The 23,555-nt window shown below is 40.1% G+C and overlaps 1 protein-coding gene across 1 annotated transcript in view; it reads right to left on the bottom strand.

Annotated features, from left to right (window-relative positions):
* Positions 1-23,555, bottom strand: part of ttc28 (tetratricopeptide repeat domain 28) — a 158,308-nt gene that overhangs the window by 2,297 nt on the left and 132,456 nt on the right. The window contains exons 19-33 of the mRNA XM_072372692.1: positions 21,545-21,674; positions 21,202-21,429; positions 19,499-19,658; positions 14,908-15,048; positions 13,806-13,950; positions 13,509-13,688; positions 12,822-13,396; positions 12,484-12,731; positions 11,348-11,472; positions 9,539-9,616; positions 9,291-9,450; positions 6,475-6,551; positions 3,463-3,592; positions 788-895; positions 77-704 (exon numbers count right to left, since the gene is read on the bottom strand). Of these exons, the coding sequence (XP_072228793.1) occupies positions 77-704; positions 788-895; positions 3,463-3,592; positions 6,475-6,551; positions 9,291-9,450; positions 9,539-9,616; positions 11,348-11,472; positions 12,484-12,731; positions 12,822-13,396; positions 13,509-13,688; positions 13,806-13,950; positions 14,908-15,048; positions 19,499-19,658; positions 21,202-21,429; positions 21,545-21,674 (3,113 nt within the window). The remainder of the gene's footprint in view (positions 1-76; positions 705-787; positions 896-3,462; positions 3,593-6,474; positions 6,552-9,290; positions 9,451-9,538; positions 9,617-11,347; positions 11,473-12,483; positions 12,732-12,821; positions 13,397-13,508; positions 13,689-13,805; positions 13,951-14,907; positions 15,049-19,498; positions 19,659-21,201; positions 21,430-21,544; positions 21,675-23,555) is intronic.

Below are 23,555 nucleotides of genomic sequence, written 5' to 3'. Positions count from 1 at the left end.
AAAGGAACATAGTATACAAAGTATACTTTGGACAGGACAACAGCAACCTGTACTTTCTGAACAACATTGCACTTACATTTCCTGCTTGATCTTAGGGCTTTTAGGGCTTGTTAGGGGTAGCGGCGGAGCTTTAAGAGGGGATGTAGGTGTACTGATGCTTCCCTTGGAGGAAACTGTTAGAAGATGGCTCCCAGCAGATCCTCTCCCAGCACCACCTCTGCCGTGTCTGTGTCCGGCAGGCAGTGGCAGAGTGTCGCATTCCCTCCCTCGTCCTAATGGCTCACTGCTTATGATGGAGAAGCCCTCGTACTCCTCGTCCTCTCCTCCGGCTAATCCTCCTCCGTCATTGGTTAGTCGACCTCTTGACAGGCCACCTGAATGGCGTTGCAAGGCATAAAGGCCCGCACCTCCACATTGTCTCTCTGGTTCCTGTTGATGCGATCGATGGCTGATGATGTCACTTCCTGCAGGCTCAGGACGAGACAGGAAGCTGAGAGATGAGGCGAGGGAGCTGAGGCTGTAGACGGAGATGGCGTCACAGGAGAGGTTGTCGGGGCAGACTGGGGCTAAGTAGTTGGGCTGCGATGGGTAGCAGCTGAGGGAGACGGGTAAGGAATGAGGCTGGGAGGCCGACTGCGAGGAGGACAGAGACTCCAGAGAGGAGGAACTGTCCATGCTCAGTCGCTTGGGAAGCTCTGTGGAGTCTGAAAAAAAAACAAAAAACGCATTAGTGGAATATGAAAAAACATTGAGATCGATTCAGTGTGAAAAAAGTAAATGTTCTCACCAAACAGTGCGAGAAGAGACTGAAGGGCAAAATGCATGTTACGTCTGCTGGCCTGTTTTCCCGTCTTCAGGATGACCTCCTCCTGACCCACCTCACACAGATCAAAACCTGACAGAGACAGAAGACTTCACTTCACCCAACTCTTCCTCTCATGTCGCTTTATACTTCCACTTTACAAGGAACAGAAGAAAATAGCTCAACTTTTACTCCACTGCAGTTATTGAAGTGCTACAATTAGAAGACACTTTTTAAAATAGATTTCACATGAAAATAATGTCCTACTGAGCATTTTTGGTTGAGAAGACATCTAAAAAGACACTTACATGGTCCACAGATGACTAGGCTAAAAGACGGCAAATTTAAGTTGACACTGATTAAACATTCACATTTTACACAAATTTCACCAGGACGAGCTGAATAGAAAGGAAATGTATACTTGGAAATTAAGTTTGAGACCTTCACATTGCTAGTGCGTCTCATAACCTCTCGAGCTACTCAGCCAAATACTCATGAAAGACACCAGAGTCTAATTTTGCTGATATCAGTGAATATTGTGTCGATGCAGTAGATGGAGCTGCTAAATGATTTCCATTATTTTCTGTGCTCCAGGTCCAACCTCTGTTGAGACATGTATTCCTTTAACTCTCAGTAATGATGATTTCATGAGCTTCTTTACTAATGAAATTGCTTCTATTAGAGAGAAGATTTGTGGAATCCTTCCCACTATTATCACTGATGTATCATCAAGTGCAGCAGCTTTAGACTGTTTTTGTCCAGTTGAACTCTGAGTGAGATCCCATTCGAAAGCATGGCAGAAATTTCCATTGCTATGCTGATGATGAAACCAATAGATTGGTTACACTAAAAGCATGTTCTTAAGACATAAAGACCTGGATGACTCTGAATTTTCTGCCTCTAAATTTAGACAAAACTGAAGTTGTTGCCTGTTTGTATGTGAGTGATTCAGGGAAAAACTAACATGTCCTCAGCTTCTAGTAGTACAGTGAGAAACCTTGGAGTTTTTTTTGACCAGGATCTGTCCTTTGACTCACATATAAAACAGGTTTCTAGGACTGTCACTTTCACCTTTGTAATATTGTTAAAATCAGGAAGATCCTGTCTCAGAGTGATTAAGAAAAAATTGCTCCTTGTCTTTATTATTGGGCTGTAAAAAGCCTCCAGCTGATCCAAAATGCTGCAGCCAGAGTTCTGATGAGCTCATATTTCTCCAGTTTTACCTTCTCTTCATTGGCAACTCATCACTGAAATCTTGGTTTGTGTTCCCTGGGATTTTAGCATTATTTACAGCCTTCACCTTTGCTTCATAAAATTTAAAACTGTTTCTGTAACATAATAATTAAGTCATGAGGACTAAACTTATTGGGCTAAAACTGGTCTGACCTGGAGCTTTTTTGTTCAGCTCATACAGAACACCATCTCTGGAAAACCAGGGCAGGATGGACTCTAAGTCGGATGCATTTTAGTCGAAAACATGGTTTATTCATTGGAGGAAAAACCACCTGTCCATTTGCTTCATACTGCATGGTGGGGTGTCACGTGCACTAACACGCACACTTGTCTGGACTTTTCTGCTGCAGTACAAAACACAGCTGCTCAGATTACAGCAAAGAGTGAGAGTGACCATCATTTCACCACCACATAACAAGCACCCGTTTGCCTTTGTGTTAAAATCTGAATATTGTTTAAAGAACCTTCACTATTTTCCTATTCAATTAATTTTAGTCTTCAAGTAGGTAGTTGAAGTCATCCGTTATAGGTTGGTTTATCCATCTGATTACTGAAAAAGTTAAAAGGTAACGCAAGCTATGTTTTCAAACCTGAAAGTGATCGTTAATTCATGATGTACTTATAACAGATATATTTAACAAATAGGTAAGACATGTGGGCAGTTTCTCAGTTTGTTGTTGGTACTTTTAAATGTTTGACTTTAAAGTATAACAGCTGTTACATGTCTCATGACGAAGCTCTTTCTGAGAGTCCAGATTTATCTCAGTACGTGTGATGCTTCTCAAAATAAACAGTTTATTAATTAGTAAGTAATTAGAAGTAATTAGAAGAAATTTGATGTAAAAAATATTTTCTATTCTGCTTTAAAGCTAATAATATCCTGGAAATGTTAGAATGTTGATGGCTCATCTTGCTCTCATTGGTATATACGACCTTCGCATTCAACGAAAGAAATTTTTAGTTTTAAGTTCTTAATTTCAATGAAGATGAGGAAGAATGATAGATGCAGCAAAATCAGGCCATAGGAAACCGACCAATAAGAGAACACTGGACTTTTCCAGAGCGGGCAGCCTCTCCAGCTTCTGTTTTTCTGGAAATGTACAAATATAAAGAAGCAAGTAGTACTCCACAGGTATATTAGGAGAGCTTCCTGTTGAAATCATGGAGGTGTTATACCCAGGTTTATATAGATACATTTGATATAAAATATATGTATATCTTGTATATCTTCAGCTAGATTTGTATTTGTATTTTGTTTCTTTTTCCAGATGTTTTGGTATATTTTTTCACAGGGGCACTTTATGCCAACAATAACTTAACTTTTAATCATGAGTATAAAACTGACAAAAGTAGCTGATAAAGTAGATGACTGACAGTAAAGCATAAAGAATTAATGTGGGGCTCAGTCTCTTCTCTCAGTGACTTACCGAGTGCAGCCAGGAACTCATGGCAGCCCGGGAGCCTCCAGAGCTGCACACTTATCGACACTTGAATGGGAGCCAGTGGAAAGTCTTGCTCTTTGTCGCCTGACTGCAGCTGTACCAGCACTTGGTGAAGCTTTGGAGAGAGAATAAGATGTAATGATTGGAGGGATGGATTGATATTTACCACAGTATGAATGCCTTTTTCCTGCCTCTGACTTATTTCTAGCATCTCATTTAAAATCTTACAGTGATCACAGAAAAATAATGTTTCAAATCACACCAGTGCTTTGTGAGCAAACAGGAAGCTGTTTACAATGCTCATTAAAGCAACACTCATGTAAAACCCACACTGCAAAGATCTTTAAAATGAAGTGCAGTTACTTAGTGTTTGAATCTGGGTGAGCCTGCTTTGGCAAGTTTTTCACTTGCTCTGAATTTTTTTCTCTGAAAATTCCATCATGAAACACTTACCATGCCCACCATGTTTTTTACAGCCTTTGAGACGTGAAAATGAGAGAAAAGGAAACAGAAATTTAGTTCTCTCTTCCTGCGTAAATGTTGGGTTTGAGTCACACCACTAAGTCATGCTTGAATGGAAATCTGCTGATGATGCACAAACTGTATGGAGGGGTATAACGAGCGGGTTATGTTTTTACCAACACTCCTTCACCAGCTGTATGACTGATCTATTCACCAGAAGGTGAGAAAGTGTGAAGGTGGGAAAAGACGAGGCGAACCTCTGATGAACACATCAGATTACAATAGGCACACAAGGGGAAAGGGGAAAAACAGCAAATACATTGTTTAACATGTTGGCATGAATCAGAGGTGAAGTGTGAAAAAGGATAGCTACTCAAATACAGTCGCATTGTATACTGTTTTAGTTGAATATTTTACATACGTAAAATCTAATTGACTATTTCTCCGATAGATATATTCTCACACTCACTGTTTATGTGCAACAGAACATTGAACCTCTATTCAACAGACAGAAGTGTTTGTTTTCTGACAAACTTCTTAGGAGTGTTGGGGGAGTTTCGAGGCAGAGCCTTCCCAGCATGCTTTGTTTGTGAAGCAATAGTCGTGTCTGAGTGTGTTCTAAGTTACTTAAAAGTGTTATTTTTTGTGCAATAGTCAGTGTTGTGCTGTTTCATATTTGTTTTATTACTGTTATAATAGAAGCTAATTGCACCATGAGTAAAACTGTTCATCCAGTTAGTGACACACCAAACACCAAACACCAAACACATAACACGAGACCGACGGCTCGTGTTATGTGTTTGGTGTCTGGTTAAAGGCTGTAATTGGCAATAAATGAGCAGTTCCCTATTAAGATCAAACTCGTCATCACATCATTGCTTAACACAACTCAACCACATTGTAAACACACCTAAATATGCAGCAAAACACTTGGTAAAAGTTGGGAGGTAGGCAAAGAAAGACAGAAAAGTTTATAAAACCAATCAGTGACAGCGTAGGGGAAGATTCTCCAACCAGCAGATTACCTGCTGACAGGTGAGGGTGTCAGGATTGGGTATAAAAGAAGCATCCACAAAAGGTTTCATCTTTCTGGCTCACCACTTTGTGCCAAACTCCATCAGAGAATCATCAGTAAGTTCAAAAATATTTCTCAGAGTAAGATTGTAAAGAACTTTGGTCTTTCAGCATCTACAGAGCAGAATATTGTGAAAAGACTCAGGGAGTCTGAGGAAATCTCAGTGTGGAAAGGCTAAGGACAGAAACCATGGATGAGCTTCGAGCTCTCAGTCAGCACTGCATGAGAAATCGTCATGCCACCATGATCACTACAGCCACATGGACTCAGGAGGAGCTTGAAAAGTATATCAACTCTGTGCAGAAACACGGCCCAGTTCTCTGGACACAAGCTCATCTCAGATGGACAGAAAGCCAGTGGACACGTGTTCTGTGGTCAAATGAGTCCATGTTTCAGCTGCTTTTGGGAAAAACTGACGTCTGCTTCTACAAAGATGAGAAAGAGCATCCAGGCTGTTATCAGAGAAAGGTTTAAAGCCAGCGTCTGTGATGGTATGGGGGTGCATCAGTGTCCATGGCATGGATGGCTTCATATGTTTGAGGGTACCACTGATGCAGAGATGGATGGTGCAGTTTTGGAGAGACATATGCCACTATCAAGGTGATGTCTTTTCCTGGGATGTCCGTGGTTATTTCAGCAGGATGATGCCAGACCTCATTCTGCACGACTTCCAACAGCGTGGCTTCATAAACACGGAGTGTATGTGCTTGACTGGCCTGCCTGCAGTCCACATCTGTCTGCTATTGAAAATGTATGGAGCATCATGAAGAGGAGAATCAGACAACTGCAACCATGGACTGTTGAGCAGCTGAAATCTTGGATTCAACGACAATGGACACAGATTCCTCTGAAAAACTGCAACAATCAGTATCCTCAGTTCCCAAAGGATGAAAAATATATATTTTTTAAGTAATAAAAGAAAGGATGATGTAACAAAATGGTAAACGTGCCTCTATCCCAGCGTTTGTTTAGCGTGTTGCTGCATTAAATTCTAGATTTGTTTAAATTACTGTGGAGTTTGTCAGCAAAGACAGTGAAAATGGTGTCAGTTAAATAAAGCCTTATAAAACCAACTTTAACTTTATTCAGTTATCCACACACTGTTTGTGGTTATGATTATTAACAAAGAACGCTGAGCCAACATTATTCTAAAGAGACATTCCTCCTTGAAACATATCACATTGTATCAATTCAGTAACTGTTTTAGGGCCAAACAGTAAAATCTAATCTAATCTAATCTAATCTAATCTAATCTAATGTATCTAATTTCCTACAATGTTAAGAGACTGATTCATAAGATCCATATGTCCCATGTAATAGTACCTCAGCTACACTGAATTTGTTGATAATAGTACCATGTACTATGTGTGTTTTGACATCGTTATTCATTGTGGGGATCTCAGTACTTCCTCTATCACTGACACGAGCCTGTGTGCTGCTTGTGCACAACATGGCAGTACCTTGAGAATTAGCTGTTCTCCTGCTTCAGATGCTGTGACCAGTTTACAGAGAGCCTGCAGGGCTGGAGGAGTCAGACCTGGGGAATGCACAGGAGATTAATTAGACTTTAAACAGCAATTTAATATCTTGATCATGAATAATTTACATGGTCAGGTATAACTTTGACTGATCCTGTACAGAATGTGGGCATAAAACAGAAAGGGGAGAATTTAGGACCATTTTCACACAGTTACATAATACATAAATAAATGTCAAATCTGTTTGGTTAAGAACTATATACACAACTCTAAAGTAAAACCTTATGACACATATCTGTGCATATCCACTTTCTCACCTTCTGGTGAATCTGTGCATTGTTTTTGATTGGAATACATACACCTACACAAGCATTAACTGAAGCTCTAACTATATAATAATCTTCAATGTACGAAAAACAAATATCATTCACAAAAAGCAATTAAATGAGTTAGAAAAAAATGACAGTAGGTAAATAACCGTTTTTAGAACCATGATAGATCAATTGCTCCATAGAAATTTACCCCTAACGGGTGGCAACACCCATTCCGAAATCCCACCATTCCGACATCCCGCTATTCCGACATGCCACCATTCCGACATCCCGCTATTCCGATATGCAAACGTCCCACCATTCCGACATCCCACCATTCCGACATCCCGCTATTCCAACATTCAAACGTCCCACCATTCCGACAAGGCTTTTCGTGTATGGAAATGTGAGTTACTCAACAGGTGAGCCCCTTCTTTCTGTTCATGCAATTTATATGTTTAACACATGTTTACAGATAAGCGTTATTAAAAACACAAAGTCTCGACAACTGGAGGAGGAGAAGCAGACCGTTGTTTTCAATCACACACTAAAATGCCACTTGTTTCAACTTCCGAAAATTTAAACCAGGAAAAAAAGGCTTACAAACATGGACCGAAACGGCTCCATAATACGCATAAGAATCCAAAATAAACGAAAGTTAACTAAAAGAAAGCAAATAAACATGAAGTGGTCAAAATCGGTTTTACTCATGCCTATGTGCGTCTGGCACATGCGTCTTCGGGCTCTCCCACGTTGGTTTGTGGATGAAAGCTATATGTTCAGCTGTAATGTCATGTAAAAACAATCTCTACATGACATTTATTCCCAGATGTGACCAGTTAAGTCCTTAAGATATCAACAGGCTGTATAAAGACTTGCGCAACGGCTGTGTGTTTGTGCCAAATGCGCAAAGCCCATCCGCGCTTCCCATAATTGGAGCGAGTATTCATAAATAATATGAATAAACGTTTTTACTGCATTTTGTTGTGTTTTACACGTTCTATGCTGTCATTTCTCTCCTCTTCTATTGGCAAGGCAAGGCAGAGTGCTCGCAACTGTGTCCTGTGCAGTAGCCGTGATATCTGTAATTGCAATTATTACTTTTGCATATGATGACAGCGTGCAAAAGACGCATGGGCTCTGTGGAGAGCTCCGCAGCTGGCTGCTGTGACAGCTCACTGACACTGTATTTCTGCTTAATCAGTTTCAGTCTCGCCAGAGTTACATTAATATCTGTATTTTTATATTTTAAATTTATGGGTTTTTTAATAATAGATTATTAAAGTTTGTTTGTGGGGCTGTGGCCTCTGTATGTGCAGAGTTTGTGCGCCAAACTTTAGGGCGTATTTGCGCCGGCATATCATTAGTGCAAAATGTTTTGGGTAAAACATAGGCTATTAAAAGGAACTGTAGGAATGGCGGTATGTTAAAAAAAAAAACATACCGCCATTCCGACCATAGGAGGAAAAAAGTGTCGGAATGACGGGACGTTTGATAAAAAAAATAAGTGTCGCCATTCCGACAATTGGAGGCCAATGTCGGAATGGCGAGATGTCGGAATGGCAGCATGTAACCACCCCTAACATGCGAACTGTTTAGGACGAACAACTTAAGATTGAAGTACGATTCCTACACAGATTTTACTAATAATTTCTAAACACAGGGAGCTCAGACAGAAGAGGGGACTAGCCGGTTTATGGTTAAGATTATTTGGTCACCGGGTGTTTTCAGTGGTTAAGAAATCACAAAAATGAGCAGTCAACATTAGCGGCAGTTGGCGCAGGCTAACATTAGCATGCTACTACCTCTAGTGCGCCAGCATTTTGTGTACCAGCATAAAAAAATGTCTGACTCACTTGATGATGGACTACATATTGAGCAAGTGAACAATTCAAAGACAGCTTTAGTTTTGCTTTGTGCTGTGGCTTCCTTCCCACCTGTTGTCAGTTTGGTGATTACACCACACCTGTGTTCTATTAGCTATACTGTTATACAAAAGTTTTCCCAAAGTTTGGAGTTTAGCTTTCCAGACTTGTATTCCTTGAGTCAGTTCAATCCTCATCTGTTCTTGGCTCTAGTCCATTTGTTTGCATGTACATATTTTTACTGGCCACTGAACTTCTGGATAATTTGAATGATCTTGGTTTTTGCCTGCCACCTCTCAGCTTCACTGAATGTCTCTCAGTATTTGGCCAAACTGTGGTATATTTAGGATGCTTTCTGTTTGTGATGTCCTGCATTTGGCTCCAATCTTTCATCTGAAACTGTCACAGACCCCTTGAAGAGCTCCTTTTTAAGACGAGCCATTTAAGATGGAAGTTGCCATATTTTGAAATGTAGAATCTGAATTACTCTTGGAAATTACTCTCTGGTGCAATATACACAGATTGGGTATAATTCTACAGCTCACAGATCAGAACGAAACAGGTTATCTTATCAGTGTGAGTGACAGCAGAAATGCTTTGAATAATTGAAAAGCTCTGGTACCGAGCAGAGACTGCAGAGTGGTGCTGCACTGCTGCAGCCGATCTCCAGGGTCTGATGTGGGGAAGAAAACTGCCGCAGGGAGTCCAGCACCACTACCAGAGAAGTCCAACCGGAAACCCACCGCAGACAGGAGGGCCTGCCACCCGGGCACCCCACCAACCTTATCCAGTGGATAGAAGACACATGAATAGAGAAAATAACGGAGATTGACATTTAAAAACCAGAGATGAAAAGACCAAAATAGAGACCTTATTTTCTACGCTTTGCTGTGACGTGTACATCGGGTTACACTGGCCACTCTGAATTCGCTGTAAAGACTTTTCAACCTGCAGAGAGAAAGAGCAACAGTTCACAATCAGTGTTATAGTAACAGTAACATATTTGGCCATTCACAGTCATGTAAAAAAGAAAGTACACATTCTTTCAATTTTAAGGTTTTATGTATCAGAACCTAATAAACAAAATTTATCTAGCCCTCACCAGGTCGTAAAATAAGCTAAATACAACCTCGGTTGAAAATTATTACATGACATATTACAAGGTGTATTTTATTCAGCCAAAATGCAGTGTGTGAAAAATTAAGTGAACCCCATGATCCAACAGCTTTAGCAGCAGTAAGTTGAAGCTGTTGTAGATTTGCGGCTGTGTTTGGGATCATTGTCCTGTTGATGACCCAGTTTCAGCCCAGCTTTAGCTGTGGGACAGATGGCCTCACATTTGACTCTAGAATACTTTGGTATCCAGAGGAGTTCATGGTGGACTCAATGACTGTAAGGTGCCCAGGTCCTGTGGCTGCAGAACAAGTCCAAATCATCAGCCCTCCACCACCGTGCTTGACAGCTGGTATGAGGTGTTTGGTTTTCTCCAAACGTGCTGCTGTGCATTATGAGCAAACATCTCCACTTTGGTCTGGTCTGTCCAAAGGACATTGTTCCAGAAGTCTTCTGGTTTGTTCAGATGCAGCTTTGCAAACCTAAGCTGTGCTGCCATGTTCTTTTTAGAGAGAAGAGGCTTTCTGCTGCAATCCTTCCAAAGAAGCCATACTTGTTCAGTCTTTCTCTAATTGTACTGTCATGAACTTTAACATTAAACATGCTAACTGAGGCCTGTAGAGTCTGAGATGTAGCTCTTGGGTTTTTCACCTTGGGGTGAATTTGTTGGGACCTCCACTCCTGGGAGGACTGACAGCTGTCCTGAATGTTTTCCACTTGTGAATAATCTTTCTCTCTGTAGAATGATGGACTCCAGATAGTTTGGAAATGGCCTTATAACCCTTCCCAGATTGATGGGCAGCAACAATTGCTTCTCTAAGATCATTGCTGATGTCTTTCCTCCTTGGCATTATGTTAACACACACCTGAATGCTCCAGAGCAGCAAACTGACTGAACTTCTGCTTTTATAGAGGTACTCACACCTTGCTGCTTCTTACCCTCTTAGTTTCTATGGAAGCAGTAAGGGTGGAAATAGTTTTTGAAACACTGTTCCCTGATATTTTTGCATAGTTTTTGTTCAGTAATTAATGACACAGCGTAATACGTCATGTGTTATTGTACATATGAGTTTGTATTTACCTAATCTTAAGACCTGGTTGGGAGCAGATTATTATTTTCTTTTATTCTGATAGATAAAACTTTGTAAGTGAAAGAGCTTTTACTTTATTTTTCCACATGACAGTAAAGGTTCCAAAGCTTTAAGCACAACAGCATCATGTGCTCTGATGAGAATGATTGAGCTCAGTATTCACTGTACATGATTTGTATTGATCTTCTGGAGAGCACAGTATAGTTTTTTTCTTTTTCATTAGTTCGTTCCAGTATTCAATATAAATTCTCTTTTATAGGATGGAAAAAAAGCACAGAGAGCAGAAAAAGCATTTCAGACTGTACATCGTCTCAAAAATTATGCTTTCAAATGCCTTATTTTGTCCAATCAACAGTGTTAAGTCCATAAAGTGATGTTTGATGTCTACATTTATTACTTAATGTTCAGCTAATCTGGATTTGTGTTGACTCATATTGATACTGATAACAACAACAGAGGAGTGAAGGTGTCTCACCAAGTGCAACAGAACCCTGAGGGCATCCCTAGCTCTCTCTGGGTGCTGCAGGATCTCAGCCAGGGCCTGTCCAACCAGTGACATGGGGCTGTTGAGCTTCACATCACTGCCAATCAGCATGTAACCTGAAGGAAAACACATCAGGATATCAAAAACATTTTTGTGCAATAAAGTAAACCTGCAAAACCACCTTTGGGCACTTTGGGGCAGAAACAAAGATAGGCTCAAGTCATTTGTCTAACTTGTGGCTCTACATGCATCTCTCCTCTGTTCTGCTGCTGAGACTTAAAAATGCAACTAGAGTAGAAGGCAAGGAGGAGTTATTAGTGAGGAAGCACAGATGTCTTCTTTGCAAATGTTGCATGATGTGTACAGGGGCAGTAACACATTAACCCCATCTTGTCATTTCATTTGATGTAAATTGATACACTTTTACTGCTTTGCCAGAAGTTATAAAATACAGCATTCTTAAAAAAATATGTATCTTGTGGTGTTATTTTCTATATGCACACAGCTGCAAGTGGGAACATAAACAAGTTAAAATCCCTTTGTATATATAAAATCCTCATTTGTAAAAAATCCTTCGATCTTGTCAAAACAGTCTTCCTCAGTGAGTGTAACATGGTAATCTGGCCCTGCCCACATTTATTTGGAGTTGGATTTCTGTTCATGAATAAGCGGTCTATTTCAAGTCAAACTGTTGGTCCTGAGGTTTAAAAACTGGCTTTTAAAGTAACACTCGAAAATCTGGCAGATTTTATTTTATCTTTAGCTCCACCTACAGTTGTAAGATTTAACCAACACAGTTTTATCTGTAACAAAAACATCCAATCACAGAAATTTGCTGTCAAATATGCCAGTGAAAGCCCACAAAACGGTGTGGTGCAGTGCTGGAGGCCAAAGGTAATTTCATGCCAGGGAAAGTGTGTGACCAAAGTCAGTTAACCTCAGCATGACACAGTTTTAAGTTTCACAAACCTCTCTAGTGTTGTTTTAAGCTGCAAAAGTTTCTCCAACATTCACAAATTATTTCCCAACTGTTTAGCTTTTTTACGAGAAACACCTGCCTGCTGCTAGTGAGAGGCTCTTCAGTTTTCTGTCAGAGTAACTGTGTTTACTGTCAGTTGTTTGCTCACCAGCCCAGTTGGAGGGATGTGAAAAGTGCTTGCTGCTCTGCAGAGTCTTCATCGCCTCCGTCAGAGCTGCACTGGCTTTGGTTCCATTTAGAAGGGCCGTGTAGAAGGTGTGCGTAAACAGTTTGGAGGCAGCAATCGGGACAGGCCACAGAGAGACGCAGACACACTGGACGCCTGCAGCCAGGAAGGCTCGAGTCAGTCCCACCACTCCGTCAGCTGTGACCCTGCTGCTTGACTCTGGGTACAACCTGAGGGGAAAAATAATAATAAAGGTAAAAAAAGGTAAAATGCTTCCATCAAACAGAATTGGAAAATGTTTAATCTGTGAAAAGTTATACCTCAGAACCACTAATTTGACTGTCAAGCACAGGTCCAGTATATCAGCAGCAGTGAGGAGGAAGTCCTGAAGAGACGGACTATCACACACACTCTCCATTTCACACATACTCTCCCCATCCTCGCTTCTCTCATCTGCTCCTCTGAGTCTCTCTGGGCTGCTGTGACTCTTCAGAAAGAAACCCTTGACCTTTCTGTCCTGAGCTAGAGTTCCGCCTGTTGTCGAAGCCCCACATGGAGATTTCACCTTGGGTCTGCCACCAAGCCCCTCCCCCCCAATGTGGTCTTGGCTGGGAGCGAGGACCAATGAGGCGAGTTTCCAGGAAATATGAGTCGCAAAGTGGACACACTCTGCCTGACTCAGCGCTGCTAAAACACGCTCTTTTGTGGCATTTGCTCCAGTCAGTGGATGACATCCTAGCTGTTCCCCAAGCCAAAGAGCTTCATCCTGGGCTGAGGGTAAGGGCCCCCACAGCCAGCGATCCATGACGCTGGGGGGCAGGCGAGGAGCCCCGACCACCGCAGCCACTGAGCCTCCATCAGGGCAAAGCAAAGGGCCAGTGCGGCGAGGATGAGGCTGTGTAGAGATTTTATTTCATTTTTACAGAATAAGGAGCTAAAAATCTCACAGAAAAGTGAAAAACAGTAGTGTTAAAGAAAATAAAGTTATCAGAATATGAACCTCTTACCTTGATTCCAGCTTGCAGGCTGGCTAAAGAAGGTACAGAAATGAGACTAAACCTTTCATACAGGTACTCATTAGAAGAGCTGCCTTTGAGCAAGGCAAATGGGATCAGGTACAATTCTCCCTCCAGAACTAATACAAGCTGTCTGTTCCTGCCAACAGGTCCGCTGCTGTGCATCAGGCCCTGATGTAATTCATGTAGGGAAACAATGACAGAAAGACTTCAGCAAAAAGGAATAAAACAAAAGAAAATGAGAACCTGATTGAAATATAAATCTTTGACAGGGGAACACATACATACCCCTTCCATTGGCGCTATGAGTAAGTCATAAAGAGCTCGGAGGGGAGGCTTGCCAATGCAACTGAGTCGGGAATAAGAAGAAGATAAGCTGTCCTTTACTGGAGAAACCGTGGCACTGTACAGGCTTGTCATGCTCTGACAGCTCCTGTTAGAGGAATAAATGCACACATGACAGATGTTATACACACTGAACAGGGTTGGAAATCCATTAAATAAGACTCAGAGTCTGACACCATTTTTCCAATGTTTCCATGGATGACACCTTGATAAAAATGTTGGATTGTTTTACTATAACCAAGGCTCCCAAGTCTCAAGCTCTGAGCATGAAACTCTGGAATTCACACTTCTCATAGCGTAACGCCACACATCCATTTTTTCATATCAGTGACTAAGAAGGTTATTTAAAACTAACTTATAGTTTTGATTAGTCACATTTTTTTTTAGCTCTTTAAATATGGCCTGGTGATGAGAACTAGAACGTCTGTTTTTCTTTAAAACCAGGACAACAATGTGTTGGAGATGAGGTCTAAGATTGTTCAGTTTGGGCTTTAACTTGTGGCAAACTAAATTCATTATAAAATTAAAAGTTATAGAAACACTGAAAGGATTTCAAATCATCCTCGAGAGGACACAAGTTTTTAAATCCAATTTCAGATCGGTTAACATAGAATGTTCTGACTTGTTATTGCAGGAGAAGCACAGATGATACCTATTATGTTAATGAAAGCTATGAAAGCTACAACACTGAACCAGAATGTGCAGTGTTCCTCTAAATGTAATTCAGTCATTTTAAAGTTATTATTACAGCTGAAAACATTTGCTGTGAGAGACGTTTGTAGTTTATATGGAGGCATTTAACTTTGTGCTCCACTGTGTAGGATTCAGATGCATCCTCTCCCTCACCCTCCATTTCTTGGAAGTCTAAGAGAAATTATGCTGGCTGCTAAAATCACATAATATTATAACCTAGTGAAATCGAGACCTGTCAAAAGTCAGTGGAATCCATCCCCTGAAGATCATGAATATGCATCTGCACCATTTCGTGCATTTAATTTTTTAGGTATGTCAGTCAATAACCAAATTTACAAACATCAAACCAAACCTGTTAAAGAGGTTGTTTCTGGACACCATGCGGAGATATCCTGTGGGGTCGGTGGCTGAGGTGAGTTTGTTGTTCAGCTCCTCAAACTGTTGCTCCAGCAGATCTCCGGCTTCACTCTCCGTCTCACTGCTGGAGCAAACTCTGGCAACCAAAACAAAGAATGTCGTTAGATACTTCGTCCAAATTTAGCCGATTCTTCCTCAATTGATTTGAAATATATGTTAAAGTTTTAACTGTTGAGTGCTGTTTTTACTCATCTGCAGTTATTTACTAGTCAAGAAAACATTAAGATGTGCTAAAAATGACGGACTAATAGCCAGTGGGTTAAACCACAGTCTGTAGCAACAAAAACCCTGCGAGCTTTGGGTGAATTAAGCATACAATTTATTGCTCATACATAAGTAATTTCTTCATTCAGAGACATTAACTCTAACACTAACACTTACACTGTGAGGATGAAACAGGATGTGGAAAGTAAACAAAAGATGTGTGATACGTTTTTAAAAAAGTAGAAATAAGTAGAATCAATCACAAGAGCCTTTTGTGCTGCATTGACGGCTTGCTGAAAGCAAACACCGTTCTGACTGCACATTTGTCATGCACAGAGATTTAATCTGTGTCAAAGCTGCAATTTTTGATGTTTGAACACAAATTGGAGGCTGGTAAAACTCACAATCATCATACGAAAGTGCTACAACTCCAACTCTTAACACTCACACATGACAGATGCAGTGAATCACTGTAGAATACCGTCAGCCCACTGCAGTGGTTTTCATCGAAAGTTGTGTGGGGGAACATTTGCTGACACGACACATGGTAGTGATTTACTAACCCGTGTACTTCTGCCAACCTATGCCTGAACACTGCAGCAGGATAATTTGAGGATAAAGAAAACTGGCAGCAGAGAGCAGGAGAAAAGCAAGATAAATGAAATACAGAATGTGTATACTCTATCCTGCTTTGCTCAGTGTTTGCCTTTTCGTTTTAATGAGTGTACATAAGATGTACACTCACCGGCCACTTTATTAGGTACACCTTGCTAGTAAAAGGTTGGACCCCCTTTCTCTTTCAGAATTGGCTTAATTCTTTCAACAAGCTGTTGGAAACATTCCTCAGACATTTTGGTCCATATTGACATGATAGCGTCACACAGTTGCTGCAGATTTATCAGCTGCACATCTATGATGCAAATCTCCTGTGCTCTATTGGATTGAGATGTGGTGACTGTGGAGGCCATTGATCTATAGATAGATCTATCTATCTATCTATCTATCTATCTATCTATCTATCTATCTATCTATCTATCTATCTATCTATCTATCTATCTATCTATCTATCTATCTATCTATCTATCTATCTATCTATCTATCTATCTATCTATCTATCTATCTATCTATCTATCTATCTATCTATCTATCTATCTATACATATAAACACACACACACATTATATATATATACATAAATATTAGGGATGGGCAAATATTAATCTAAATATATTATCTTTAATCGCGTTAATCTCATGATTTCCGGTCATTAATCACGATTAATTGCCTTGTTATACCCAAAATCCAATAATGAATTCAAAAGTAGCATATAAGGCACTTTTATTGGAACTGTACAGTCATATGATCAAAGTACTCCAGTGATAAGACAATTCAACGTTGCAGTGCCTACTAATAACTTTGGACTATGTCGAATGCGCCGTCTGGAAGAGCTTTGAAATTAAAATAGCCATGTAAAAGTTCCGTAACCTTCTCCATGTTTGTTTAGCCCGCTTCATCTGCCATCCTTTTCTTTTCTGACTGTTTCCTGTGAGCGCCGCAGCAGTAAGCAACATACTACGCTCACTCACGATGGACTTTTTAAAAATAAAAGCCAGTGAGCAACAGACGTTTACAATAAAAATGATAAATAATACTTTGTTAATGGGAGACAAATAATTGCTCGCGATAATAGATTAATTAGTTAACGCAAAAATAACGCGTTAAAGTGCCCAGCTCTAATTCCACGTGTATACTCTATCCTGCTAACTGTTAACGCATTAGAACATGCGCACGTTAATCTTGCCAAAAAAAGCTAATTTTGCCTTCAAAGGTTAAATTTCAGTGAACTTAATTTAACTTTCAGTTAAATTAACCCGTTACCCGGAAATTTAATTTCAACAAAGTCCGTTCTGTTTATGCCACAAATTCGACTCCGACTGAATGTCGCAGCTGAAAACGAGACTCGTCAGAGCAGGCAACGTTTTTCCAATCTTCTATTGTCCAGTTTTGGTGAGCCTGTGTGAATTGTAGTCTCAGTTTCCTGTTGTTAGCTGACAGGAGCTGCACCCGGTGTGTCTTCTGCAGCTGTAGCCCGTCTTCTTCAAGCTTCAACGTGTTTTGTGTGTTCAGAGATGGTGTTCTGCATTCCTCGGTTGTAACAAGTGTTTATTTGAGTTACTGTTGCCTTCCTATCATCTCAAACCAGTCCATTCTCCTCTGACCTCTCACATCAACAAGGCATTTTCGTCCACACAACTGCCGCTCACTGGATATTTTCTCTTTCTCGGACCATTCTCTGTAAACCCTGGAGATGGTTGTGCGTGAAAATCCCAGTAGATCAGCAGTTTCTGAAATACTCAAACCAGCCTGTCTGCCACCAACAACCATGCCACGTTCAAAGTCACTTAAATCCCCTTTCTTCACTATTCTGATGCTTGGTTTGAACCTCAGCAAGTTGTCTTGACCACGTCTACATTCCTTAATGCATTGAGTTGTGGCCATGCGATTGGCTGATTGTGTTAACAAGTGATTGAACAGGTATACCTAATAAAGTGGCTGGTGAGTATATATCATTTCTAAGAGAATGCTTGCAGCTAAGTTAATTGCTCTGAAGGGCTGCACTGCTTGAAATGAAGTAAACTGAGGAGCATCTTAACCAAGTTTTTCATCCAGTTAAGTGTGATAAAAATGAGCTGCAGTTGAGGTTGATGAGACTCATTGCTCATGTTTATCCCTGACATTAAAATGCATCTGTGAGGAGCGTACAATTCTACTCAAATCTAATCTCCCTGCCCTCAGACTGTTTATGAGAGAAAAAAGCTTTCTGTTTGAGTGTTATCGTGCATGAAAATACAGTCCATTAAAAAAAAAGTTCTTCCTTTGTTCATGCTCCAACTCTCCGCCAAGTTCAATCAAATTCAGCTTGACAAACACACATTAACAAGCACATGACAGCAAAATACAACATGCACAGTGTGTTTGTTACATTTACAGTTGATGCTCAGACAAACTTGGAGTTCAGTTGTACAAACAGTGGAACCAACTATTCAAATGCTAAACTCCTTCTGCTTGATGGTTCAGCAGATTTTAGTGGCATTGACCTGTTTTGTGATTCGTCAATCTCAGGTTTTGAAGCTTGGCTTCCCTGTTAAGAATCAATAATGCACGTTACTGTGTTATTATGCAACACCGACTGACAGGTTTCTTATAAAAGTTATATTTTTTCATTATCTGCAATAAAACAAGAGAGACTCCAGCAATAAACAGCAGATTTAAACAATGCTTAAATATGAAGCCTGTTACACCAGGAATCAGCTTCAAAACTGCCTGAATCTTTAACAGCTGGTCTCACTAAATTAATTTAAACAAATAATAAACATTCAAGATGCTGGAAGATCTGGCTGCAAATGTTGCCGCCTCTGTTTGACACCTTTTTCGTTTGTTTGGGATATTTTTAAACCATTGTTGTTCATTTAATGTGAGCTGCACTTACAATTATTCTGTATTTGTGTTTTTATTGGTGTAACTATGGACTTCTGTTTGTCTTGGCCTTGACTATCTAGAAAATGTATTTTTTTTTATGTACGTTAGGATGTAACTTCTAATTAATTTAATTCACTGTCAGATTATTTTTCTTTTCAGAAAAGAATCAAAGACACCCTATAAAATTTTTTAATATGTCCAAACAAAAGTTTATTAAAAGTTAGAATGAACGCTCCGTTATTACAATCTGTCAATTTGTTTCCCAAATTAAATGGAAATCTCCATTTGAGGGATTATTTTTTAACATTTCTTTGTCAGGAAGCGTCAAACTTCAACATTCAGATCATGCAGGCTCACAATCAGATCATTAATCAGCAATCAGAAATCAATGGCTGCTGCCTTCTGTCAAAATATGAAGTGCTTTCTAAAGAACTTGTGATCAGGTCAGAGAGGACACGTTTATGTCAGGTGTAAACAGAGCCTCGACTTTCTATGTATTTTGTAATGAACTTCGTTTGCATGGGCACCAAATGAAAATGAATTGTACCTAATAGGAGGATACAGTTAATGGCCATCCATCCTGTTGTTGTCGTGACATTTCACATAAAGTTCATCGTCAGGGGATCATGACATGTTGATCCATCCAGCAAATGTTGAGATATAAGTTTTGACCTTCAGTTGGCACCTATGAATCACCCACTCATACATCCTCTGAGGAATGAGGTTCAAAATGAAATGGCAACCTATTAATTAAATCAACCTAGTCACTACTACACAGAGACGTGCTGACAGTGTGGGAGACAGGACGAAAAAGGACAGAAATTTTTCCCTACAGTGTGTTACCTGCTGTAATGGTTGTCCACTCCCAGAGCCTCTCTGGCGTTGCAGATGTACTGCTCCAGAGACAGGGGACCTGCACCCTGCGGGCTTCCTCCTCCATCCTGGAACTCAGATGCCTCTGAGCCGGCCTCACCCAGATACACCTCGTAAAACTTCACAATGCCTGTTGCAGTGTTTTACGAAGAACATACACGAGTTAGAGCACTGCATGTGTGTTCATTTGCCTCACTGTGAGTGGACACTAATCAAGAGTAAAAATGCCTAATGCTCGATAAACGGAGTAGATTTGGGGACCAAACTGGTGAAGAAGCTAAATATTTTGCCCTGAGGGTTGCCTTTGAAGAAAGGTCATGTTGCCACAGAGTGATTAAAATCCAAAGGAGCAAAATATCTTCAAATGTCATATCGCAAGCGTGGATATAGTTGACATTTCACCCTAAAGTCGGCACACGAAGAGAGCTCATGATGCGTCAGACATGAAAGGGTTAATCCTCCGAGGAGCATGAGTGTGCATGGTAAATATCACCCTGTCAAACAGAGGACTCATGAATGCTCATCTCCTGGATTCAGTCATGTCATGTGTTTAATTCTCCCTTTTTTGTTTGAAACTTTCCATCCTCCTGAGGGCCCTGGTTATTTTCTTTCTGTAAGCAAGCAGCCCACCATCAGCCCGTCCTTCCCTGGTAGCATTTAAACAGATTCTCATGAGTTACTTCAAATGAAGCAGCTTCATAGTTTTTGGGGGATTTAATTCCACTGATTTTACAATTCTTCCTGTCCTTTAGTTGGAGCTGTTCGAGGCAGATGGCTCTATTTCTGTTAAAGATGTCTTCCTATTCAAAAGAAGTTTTTCTTCCCACTGTCCCCAAGTGCTTCTTAAAGGGAACTGTTGGGTTTGTGGCAATACAAATAAGCTGACATCTTTGTTGGGCACTGGTGCTTTATAAATCATAAAATTAAAATGCTGTTAAATCTGTTAGCATATATTTAAAAAATCTATATATCTGCATGGAAGAACAGAACATTAAATAAAGAAGTAATCTTAGAAAGTCATTAGTTTTAAATCAAACTGTATTTATAGTTATGCTATTTCCAATTATTTACCCTTTGTGTAATTTCTCTACATGCAGGAAATGGATCTAGAGATGCATCTTGCTAGGTTAGAACCTATAATAACTGTAAAAGTCAGTGTCTTGATAGCTGGAATGGTTGCTTGTCTCCAATCGAGAAGACCTCATGAATTAACTTCAAATGCCTACTGTTTTCTTAGGTTTGGGGGTGAGAGAAAATAATTTACTCTCCATTTTCATGGTTCACACAGGAACTCATCCCATGATGTCACCGCCTGGCAACATTTGGCTTCGATCTCACAACAGTATGGTATTGTTTTCCCCTGCACATCAAAATGACTCGACACGAGTGTTCTGAAGTGTTCCTGACAAAGTATGCACATGTGATGAGCTGAGGTTGGAAATCCTCAGCTCAGTTTCAACACATTTAAGAGCTGTAATTGCAACAACTTCCTCCATTTAGCAAGCAAATACCCTCCAATTGCAGCTCAGAGTCTGCTCTTAATGCTTATATTCATGTTATAGCTAAAGTAACAAATATGTCAAAAACTGGATATTCAGACCTAACTTGTGTCTTATGTCAAAATGAAAAAACTGGTTTAGTGTGGAAAAGTGTGAGCGTGCATGGTGGTGCACCTGCGCCAGGAGATATCAGCCAGCTGTACAGAAAGCCTCCTGCCAGAGAATAGTAGAGGACCACAGCTCTCTGACTGTTGACTGTCTCCAGGATGTGCTCCACGGTGACTGGGGTATATGGGTCAGCACTCGCTGCTTGCTGACTTCCTTTCTGGCGTTCAACCAGGAGATCAGCAAACGCACGTGTTCTTCCTCGCTCGGCTATGGCCAGCGCCTCATCGTGCCGGCCTGAGAAACATGAAGATGGATCACTTCTATACCAGTGCTTTGCTAACTGGCATAGAAATATACATTCACACTCCAGAATAACAATCACAGAAATAGGAGAAGCCAAATGATTTACCAAGGCTGACGAGGACTCTCTGGAGAGCCTGGTATGAGCTGGTTTGCAGATCAAACAGGGAGAGCTTGTAATCCAAACTGTGCTGTGTCTCATGACGAATTGTCTCAAACAATGCAGACGCTCTGTATAACTGTAACAGAACAGACATCACAACAAAATTCATATACTACAAGTCCACACATGTACAGATCCAGAGGCTGAGTTTAAACTACGGTATGTGGAAGAATTTTCACTGTTGTCAAACCCCACTCAGGTTTGAGATCATCTGCATCTACTGTGTTTACATATATTTCCTTTTTTCTTTAATTTAAGCACCTGTCTCTATATTTAAAGCACCTCATTTTAAAGCATAAAATCTAAAGATCTTGATTTTGAGGGACAATCACTATTTTAAACCTCAGTTGACATTGTAATCTGCAGTTACCATGTTAACCACTGAGTGGTGCTGTGGTGCAAGACTCAGGGGTACAGTCATCTTATGCCTCACAACCTACACTGGACTGGGAACTGCTCTGAAAGGTTTTTCATAAACCCAGCCATTGGAAACCAGAATCTAAGCTAATTTAACTTAAGTACAATTCTTAGATGCATGTCGTTTTACTTGTTGCTTTATATTGTTTAATTATCTACAATTATTTCACAGGTTCAATTACAGATTACTTCCCAAATTCCTTTTGGGACTTTTGCTAATGAGACAAAACATATGAGTTCATGAAAAATTCCATGTTTTGCTATAAATCACCTCACTAATGTCTGTAGTAAGATTATTTTATTAGTTTAAAATTGATTGCCTTGCATGCGTTTTTTTTCCAATTCTTTCTTGCACAAAATTGTACTGAATTGGTGTAAATTTAAAGTATATTTTCGACAGCATATATATATATATATATATATATATATATATGTATATGTAAGATACAGTTTAAATTATATCCCATAATGTTAATGCAGGGAGCTAACTGTCACACCGCAGTGAAAGTGTGGGGTTTGTCTTATTTTGTTGGGTTTGTTTGTCTTGTCATTTCCTGTTTTATTTTGAAATAATAACTCTCCTCTCGTTTCTGGTCACTTACCCTTCATCGTGTGTCACCAGTCTGATTGTCTTCCCTGATTCCTAATTGTGTCCACCTGTTCCCTATTCCCTCCATGTGTACGTATAGTCTGCGTCTCCCTTTGTCCTGTGCCAGTGTGTTCGTTTCTACCCTCTTGTTCGTATGTTCACTCCAGTCTTGCCATAGTTACCAAGCCATAGCGTTCTGCTCCATTTTATTCCTCCAAGAGAGTGATTATGATTTTGTAAGTTTTTGTGTCATAGATTTAGTTTCATTGTTAAAGTTTGCATAGTCTTTTGTTTCCTCCGTAAGGAGTGATTTTGGTTTTGATAATCTTTTCATAGTGCCTCAGTGTTTTTGTGACGTTGCCTCCATCGAAAGAGTGTTTCCTATTATTTTGGATAAAGTTAAAAGTCTTTTGTTTTCCTCCGAGAGTGGACTGACCTTTTGTTTTGATAATTTTTATAGCCACACTTCTTCCTATTTATTTATTGGAAGAGGTGTGTTCCTGATTATTTTTATAGCTGGTATTTATTTCTCTGCCTTGGAAAGTTACAGTCTTGCTAATAAAGACTATTATAACCTGAATACCCTGCATCTGTGTCCTGTGTTCTGCCTGGTCGTGACACTAACAAATGAGAGAAGATAAAGTTAATTATCAGCATTAAACAATATTTACAAAACAGCCCCGATCAATCACAGAAACTACAAGCGGTTTCAATGAAAGCACAATTCATTACTGGATTGATGTCAGTCGCTAATTTGGTGACTGCTTCCAGGGATATGCCAGTGTCAGAACAGACGTAGAAAAGTAACCTGTTAAATAAACTTAGAAACTTACGACACCAAGCAGTGATATTATAGAAACACACTGTATTATGCTCTTTACATGATCATGATTCTATTTTGGGAGTCTTCTTAAATAGGTGTGAGCAACTTCTGTATGAAATGCTCTGTTT

Source organism: Leuresthes tenuis, unplaced genomic scaffold, assembly GCF_036924035.1.
Source record: "Leuresthes tenuis unplaced genomic scaffold, fLeuTen1.0.hap1 SCAF_19, whole genome shotgun sequence".
Lineage (NCBI taxonomy): Eukaryota > Metazoa > Chordata > Actinopteri > Atheriniformes > Atherinopsidae > Leuresthes > Leuresthes tenuis.
This window is presented reverse-complemented; position numbering and strand designations above follow the sequence as displayed.